The 6,963-nt window shown below is 60.5% G+C and overlaps 2 protein-coding genes across 2 annotated transcripts; one reads left to right on the forward strand and one right to left on the reverse strand.

Annotated features, from left to right (window-relative positions):
- Positions 1-8: 8 nt before the first annotated feature.
- BGLAP (bone gamma-carboxyglutamate protein) lies at positions 9-1,110 on the forward strand. Its single transcript, XM_010999464.3, has 4 exons — positions 9-150; positions 389-427; positions 613-682; positions 833-1,110. Exons 1-4 carry the CDS (start codon positions 87-89, stop codon positions 960-962), a joined length of 303 nt encoding a protein of 100 aa, XP_010997766.1. The 5' UTR covers positions 9-86; the 3' UTR covers positions 963-1,110.
- A 115-nt stretch (positions 1,111-1,225) lies between these two features.
- PAQR6 (progestin and adipoQ receptor family member 6) lies at positions 1,226-6,864 on the reverse strand. The gene is made up of 8 exons (XM_031436103.2): positions 5,880-6,864; positions 4,518-4,593; positions 3,948-4,075; positions 3,610-3,815; positions 3,356-3,482; positions 2,861-2,957; positions 2,538-2,688; positions 1,226-2,191 (listed from the first exon to the last, which is right to left on the reverse strand). Exons 2-8 carry the CDS (start codon positions 4,566-4,568, stop codon positions 1,917-1,919), a joined length of 1,035 nt encoding a protein of 344 aa, XP_031291963.1. The 5' UTR covers positions 4,569-4,593; positions 5,880-6,864; the 3' UTR covers positions 1,226-1,916.
- Positions 6,865-6,963: the final 99 nt, after the last annotated feature.

Consider the following 6,963-nt stretch of genomic DNA (forward strand, 5'->3'; position numbering starts at 1 on the left):
AGTATAAAGCAGTGCTGGAGGCTGGGAGAGGCAGACCAGCTGAGTCCTGAGCAGCAGCCCCAACGCAGCCGCTGACAAGACACACAATGAGGCCCCTCACGCTCCTCGCCCTACTGGCCCTGGCCACGCTCTGCCTCGCTGGCCGGGTAGGTGAGTGCCCCCGCCCCAGCCCGTGGGAGCTGCAAAGGGAGAGTGCCATGGCCTCGCCTCTCCTCATCCCTTCCCCTGGTGGTCCCGTGGCAGTCTAACCACCTTCCTGTGGGCTCAGTCCCTTCACCCCCAGATCTGACCTTGTGGAGGGAGAGAAGGGAAGAGTAAGGGGCCAGAGAGGCACAGGAGGAGGGCCGTAGGGAGAAGCAGGGGTGAACTGGGCCCCCTTTCTTTACAGATGCGAAGCCCAGTGGTGCAGAGTCTGGCAAAGGTGCAGGTATGAGGTGGGGGCTGTGCCCTGTATCACCCAGTGGTGCTGCCCACTCCCAGCACCGTCCCCCCGTCCCGAGTCCCATTCCCCCCTCCTGCCCACTCCCACCTGGCTATCAGGAAGGCCAGCCTACTCCCCTCCTTGTCCACCCAAACTCAGAGCCACCTGACCCCTGCCCTTCTGCTCCACAGCCTTCGTGTCCAAGCAGGAGGGCAGTGAGATGGTGAAGAGACTCAGACGCTACCTGGATCATGGGCTGGGGTGAGAGAAAGGAGGTGCTGGACAGGGCCCTGCATCTCCAGGTGGGGGGGTCAGGGCAGGCCTCCTGGCCAGGACTCTGGAGCCCCAGTGCCGTGGGAGGAGGGGTGGGCATTTTGCCTGGAGGCTGATGCTAGTGTGTTGGGTTCTCAGAGCCCCAGCCCCCTACGTAGATCCCTTGGAGCCCAAGAGGGAGGTGTGTGAGCTCAACCCGGACTGTGATGAGCTGGCTGACCAAATGGGCTTCCAGGAGGCCTACCGGCGCTTCTACGGCACAACCTAGAGCTCGCAGCCCTGCTGGCCTGGCTGGCAGCCCCCAGCGCTGGCTCCTCTCCAGGACCCCTTCCCCTCCCCTCGCCCGGACCTCCCTGCCCTGCAAGTGTGAGGTCCCCATCATTCCAGCTGCTCCAGAATAAACTCCAGAAGAGGAACTAGTGGTGGAACTGATTCTTTGTCCATCTATGGAGTATGAGGAGGAGGTGTTGGGAGGATGGGGAGTGGAAAGGAGGTTTTATCTTTTTCAGTCCCAGAAAGTGCTCCCCAAAGTCTGTTGTTGATTTATTTATTTGTCCCTGCCTCATTCCAGAAGCACTGAAGGTGGCTTCCTAAAGTCTAACTAGGGTTCCCCTCTATAGGCCAGAACCTTCCCCACCTCAACCCACTGCGCCATCCATGACACACCCAAATAGGCCAGACCCCATGCACTCCTGGACACCTGGAGTGCATGGCTATGAGCGGACAGGCCTTATCTCTGTAGGCAAACAGCTGCCGGCAGACGGTACTGCCTGGCTTAGGGGTAGGGGGCAATAGCAGGCCTCCTGGCCTGGTTACAGAGCATTTGGGGTGGGCCTGGGTTAGTCATGTTAGTTCTTCCCTGGGCTGAGCAGAGACTCCAGGAGCACCAGAAATGGGACCTGATAAAAGGGTCCAACACCTCCCTATCCCAGCCTCTGAGGTGGGTGGGGCAGCTCCAGCCTGGACACACGCACCTCCCCTCTCAGACCCTCAGCACTTCCTCCACCCCATCAAGAGCCCCCTCCCTGACCCTCCTGCTCTCACCCGGCCCCCCAGCCCCTCTCCTCTCCTCTCCCTTCTCACCTCTGCACTCTCTCCTCAGCCACTCTTGGTTCCAGGCTCAGATGTGCCCGCACCTTATCAGGCCTGGTTGGGTCTGGTCTCCTGCCAGCACTGGGGCCTGGCCTCTGCCTCCCTCCAGGGCAGGCTCAGAGCTGGGGCCTCACTGTAGTTTGGCCTTTGTACCCGCCTCCAGTGGGCCGCCCTGCAGCAGGGGGCATGTACTGGGGGCCCGGAATAGGGAAGCTGTGTAAGTGGCAATGATGAGCAGATTCCCGGCCACCGCCAAGCCCAGTGTGGCCACTGTGCCCGCCAGGCCCAGGGGCGATTCCTGCGTAGCCAGCCAGGCTCGGCGAGATCCCATATCAGCCAGCACCGCCTCCAGCTGGAAATGGGTGCCCAGCACTGCACAGATGTGGAATAGCTGGTGGCTGTGGCCTGTGGGGAGGGTAGGCAGGTCAGGGCACAAACCCCGTCCCCAGGGCTGCCCCGACTCATCCTGTGACCCTTGGCAAGCACCCCATTCTCTGGGCTTGCTACTCTCCTAAAACTGGGAATAAGAAACCTGATTCCCAGGATTATTGACAGGAGTGAGTGAGCTGGGGTGCACAGAGCCCCAGCAGACATGCTACTGGTTTTGCTGTATCTGAGGGCTGGGGCTGGACCCTGAGGACCCTGCCAGGGACACGCTCCTTTACTCAATTCACTCTGCGCTCTGAGGAGCTGACTAATCCAGACTCACCCCAAATGCTCCCCTCCCGGGCCAGACCAGGCCTGCTCTCACCAATGTAATCAAAGCGTCCTGGTGCCAGCCGCTCAGGTAGGTGGGAGGCGAAGAGGAAGCCAGTGAGCAGTGCGCAGAAGAGGTGGTAGCCGTGGCTGGTGCTCAGCGCCTCCTGTCCACAGCTGTGGGCCCTGCCCCAGCACAGGCTGAGCTGGCAAAGGAAAAGGCAGTTTGGCAGGGAGGGGCTTTGGGAGTGGACACCATGTGTCTGAGATCTGGTGGGGGGTGGAGGGGAGGACACAGCTGGACTGGGTGCTGGGACTGAGTGGGCAGGACTGGAAGTGGGCACTGTAGGGGTCAGGGCAGGAAAGCAGGAGCCTTACCCGATAGAAGAGCGGGAGGTTGTCGAACAGGAAGGGATAGGTGAAGGCAGCTGTGCGAAGGATCTTACTGAGTCCAGGCCTTTCTAGCTCTGGGAATCTGGGAGGTGGGAGGGAAAGGCTGATCACCATCCTTGTGCTGGGGTGGGGGTCAGAGGAGGGCAAGGGACCTTTGACCAAGATAGAATGTCAGTGTAGCTTAGTGGCTACGAAAGCCCTTAGGGTACATGACTCCTTTGTAAGTGACCACATCTGTAAAATGGGGCTAGAAGCCTGCCTCTTAGGTGGCTGTGAGAATTAGAGACAGTGCAGAGTCTGGGCACAGTATGGTCCTCAATAAATGGTCCTGTTGTTACTACTGTTGTTCAAGAGCAGTGAGGCTGAGGCACACGATCGCTGGTCTCCCACAAATCCTGGGAGTCCAAATGTTTGTGAGTGCCCTGCCCCGTGTGCCCCCGCCCCCGCCGCCTTCCCCTTCACCCCTGGCAGAGAACCTACCGGGAGTAGCAGGACAGGCCGGTGCACAGGAAGGAATTGAGTGCGGCGGCGGGCACAAAGAGCTGGTGCAGGCGGCTGTGCAGCCAGGGGGCCGGCATGGAGTAGGCGGCGTAGGGGAAGGCGCAGCCTAGGGGGACGCGGGGCGGGAGCTGAGGCCCGAAGGACGCGCTCTGGGCGGAGACCCCCGCGCCACACCCCGCCCTGCCCCGGAACGCCCCGCTCCGCCCCGCGCCCGCCGTCGCCGCCTGGCTCACCCAGGCTGTAGAGGCTGAGCGCCCCGTAGTCCAGGAAGTAGCAGATGTGACGCGCGCGGGGCGACATGGAGCTGAAGGTGTGCGCGCAGCACGACGCAAACGGGTAGAGGCAGGCGGGCAGCAGGAAGACGAGCAGCGGCCAGTGGTAGGGCTCCGACCGGAAGCCCGGGCCCCCGGCCAGCGCCAGGAGGCGCCACAGGAAGTACCTGCGGCGGGCACGTGCTCAGGTCGCCGGAGCCCCACGACTCCCGCTGCAGCCCGCGGGCCTGGGCCGTCCCGGCCCGCCTGAGTACCCCCTCTGAGCTCGAGACCGAAGCCTGGGACAGAGCTTCCCTCACCAGGTGGGCAGGAAGTGAGTCCAGATGTTGACGGTCTCGTTGGTCATCTGGAAGGAGCTGAGGACACAGTCCAAGGCCGAGCTGGTAGGGTGGCGGTAGCCAGACATGATGCCGTCTTCCCAGAACACCTGGTGGAGTGGGGGCGGAGGGGAGAGGAGGGGAGTTACTGAGCCCCAGCCTTTTTGTCCAAGAGAGATCTCTGGAGGCAGGGTTGAAGAGAATGGGCTGGAGGTCACAAAGGACCCAAAGCCAAGCTAAAATCCGACCTCATCACACCACAGGTTCCAATACCCAGAGAGCAGGTGAGAAACAGAAGAGGCAGAATAAAGGGGCAAGATAGGATGGGGTAGTTGGACGCAGAGTGCTCTGGGGAAGGGGACATTGGATGAAGGAGCGTTCTGGGCTCTAGGGAGCAGGTCATAGCCTGTTCCTTAGAGAACATAAGAGTCCCACACCGAAATGGCAGGGATAAGAGTTAGCCTGCAGTAGGGACTTCTGCACTTGCAAAAAGAGAACATCTGCCCCAGTCAGTCTCCTGGGAGGTAGGAGTCAGTGAGTTAAGGCCCTCACCCTGGGGACCTGGTGGACTCGAAGGAGCTGGGGCAGCTTGAGACTGAGCATGGTGGCCCGGCACCTCCACGTTGACCTGGAGACAAAGGGCAGGGGGTTGGAAATTAGGTATCTGCCCCCATCCACGGGTCCCTTTTCACCCAGGTCTAGGCTGGACCCGGTCACTGAGACCCAGAGTGGGCTGTGTGCACACGCATACACACATACGTGTGGGTGGTAGCTGGCCACCAAGCTGCTTCCTTCAGGCCAGGGGAGGCTGGCCTGGCCCCCATATCACATAACCCCAACCCTCCCCATCCTAGCCCGAGGGCATTCAGTTCCCCCACTGAGAGGGGCTGGTCAGCCTCAACTCAGCAAGGAGTGATAGAGGGTCCCCCTCAGAAGGCTGCCTCAGCTGGACGGTAACCCTGGACCCTGGATTCAGGCCCAACCCCCAATTTGTTTCAGGAGAACGCTGACTTACGGAGGCAGCACAGAGAGAGCCCAAGCACACCCCACCATTGCCACCACCAGAAAGCCCCTTGGCCCGTGGTGCCTGGGCTGAGCACAGAAAATTCAGGGCACTGGGGAGAGTTTCTGGAGAGGCCAGATGCCACCGGTGGGACAGCGAATTAGAGGGATGCCTGGCTCTTCTCTGAGGACTACCCTAGTACCTTCTGAGGGCATTCGGGGTCCCTGTCCCTCCTGAGCCCCGTGCCCCTCAGCCCCAGACCTGTGTGCTGCCTCCGGGTGGCTGCGGCTCTGCTGCCCTGCCTGCTTCTCAGGCCGCCTCTCCCAGGCACATTCCTTGGCACAAGTGGAGGGGCTGAGCCAGCAAGGAGGGTGGAACCGCCCGGGGAGGAGAGAGAACAGGACACTCCCCTAGTCCCCAAGCCAAAACTTTCCAGCCTAGCCCCACCCATCTTCCTGCCGCTGCTTTGCGCACTGTCTGCATGTGTTTGTGCTGCACGCACTGTGGGCCTCACACCACCAGCTGGAACCCCAAGCCTCTGCTCCTGTGATTGAACAGTTTGGGGCCCTCTGCTCTTGAGCTGGGTGCTGGGGACCCAGCTGGGCACAAGGCAGACCTGGCCCCTAGTCCGTGCGCCCTGACTGAGCTTTAAGATAGATGACCCCTCCTGGGAGCAGGATGGGGATGTTCTGACCTAACCTGAGTGCTGCCCAGCTGCCTGGGGGAGGGGTGAGGCAGGACGATGCTGGGGGTCTAGCTCCCCTCAGGGTCCCTTCCCTCAGCACTAGGGTCTAAGGGTCTCTGGAGTAGAGTTTGTGCTGTAGCCATGGAAATAGGGGAGGAGGCTGGAGCAGGCGCATTGCCTCTCATTTCTCAGCACGGGCATCCGGGCCCCAGGTGAGCTTCCTTACCCAGGGCTTGATGGGCGCTCCTAAGGCGGTGGGTGACCGGCCCTGGCTCCACGGGCGGAGTCCCAGGCTCTTGCCAGCCGGGCCAACCGGAGGGAGAGGAGAGTGGCAGACAGGCGGGCCAGGCCTGGGCGGGGAGTGGGAGACAAAGGAGAGCCGGGGAACAATCCCAGCCTTGTCCACCCTTCAGGGAGCAGCGCAGGGTGGCCCAGCCCCATTAGCAGGCAGCTCACTCAGCCTCCAGCACACAGCCAGCCCCTCCAGCTTGACCCCACCCCACAGAGAGCAGACTGGCCGGAAGAGGCGGGGGCCCTAGCCAGGATGCAGCCAGGGTGATACAGAGCGCCCCCCACAGACTGGGCTGCCCCTTGGCGCCAGGGTTCCAGTTTCTCCCAGCTGAGGGTGGCTCTGCCCTAGGCTGGGCAGAGGACTCCAAACCCTGACTTTGGATTTCCGAAACCACTCCTCACTGTGCTTCACGGCCTCTTAGCATCTGGTACTAGGTAAGATCCAGAGCAAATGCACTTGGTTGTGTTGGTTCAACCACGAGGGGACTCACCAAGCTTCTCCACTCTCCACACACTTGAGTTGTCTGTCCTTGCAGAGGGACAGGAGTTGAAGACTCAAGAGGCTGGTTTCAAGGCCCACTCTCACCTCTCCTTTGAGGAAGTTTCTCCCCAACTCAGAGGACCCAGCTGAGACAGCAAACCTCCCCTAAGCAGCACTGTTGCCTTCAAAATACACTTGACCCTTGAACATGGGTTTGAACTGCACTTACATGCAGATTTCTTCCATTAAATGTTTACTCAGTACTGTGGTCAACAAGTATCGTGCATGAGGGCCAACTGTAAACTCATGTACACATTTTTGACTGCATGGGGGTCAGCACTCAAACTCTGTCATGCAGGGTCAAACTATGTATTGTTTTCACCTGTCACCCTTGTGGAGCCACCAGCTCAGTTCACAGAGTCAATAAACTTGACAGTGTCTATCAAAACCATCTCTGGAGTTTGTGCTTCAGTTGCTGGTTTCTTGCTTCAATGGGTCCACCTCAAAGAAACCTTTCCGAAACGCCATCTCGGCATGT

Source organism: Camelus dromedarius, chromosome 23 (assembly GCF_036321535.1).
Source record: "Camelus dromedarius isolate mCamDro1 chromosome 23, mCamDro1.pat, whole genome shotgun sequence".
Classification (NCBI taxonomy): domain Eukaryota; kingdom Metazoa; phylum Chordata; class Mammalia; order Artiodactyla; family Camelidae; genus Camelus; species Camelus dromedarius.

Coding starts and splice junctions, on each gene's coding strand:
- PAQR6 (XM_031436103.2), bottom strand. CDS start 4,568: ATGCTCAGTCTCAAGCTGCCCCAGCTCCTTCGAGTCCACCAGGTCCCC. Junction 2,958..3,355: donor GGCCTGTCCTGCTACTCCCG/GTAGGTTCTCTG, acceptor CCCACCTCCCAG/ATTCCCAGAGCTAGAAAGGC. Junction 2,192..2,537: donor AGGACGCTTTGATTACATTG/GTGAGAGCAGGC, acceptor CCCTCCCCACAG/GCCACAGCCACCAGCTATTC.
- BGLAP (XM_010999464.3), top strand. CDS start 87: ATGAGGCCCCTCACGCTCCTCGCCCTACTGGCCCTGGCCACGCTCTGC. Junction 151..388: donor CTGCCTCGCTGGCCGGGTAG/GTGAGTGCCCCC, acceptor CTTTCTTTACAG/ATGCGAAGCCCAGTGGTGCA. Junction 428..612: donor AGAGTCTGGCAAAGGTGCAG/GTATGAGGTGGG, acceptor TCTGCTCCACAG/CCTTCGTGTCCAAGCAGGAG.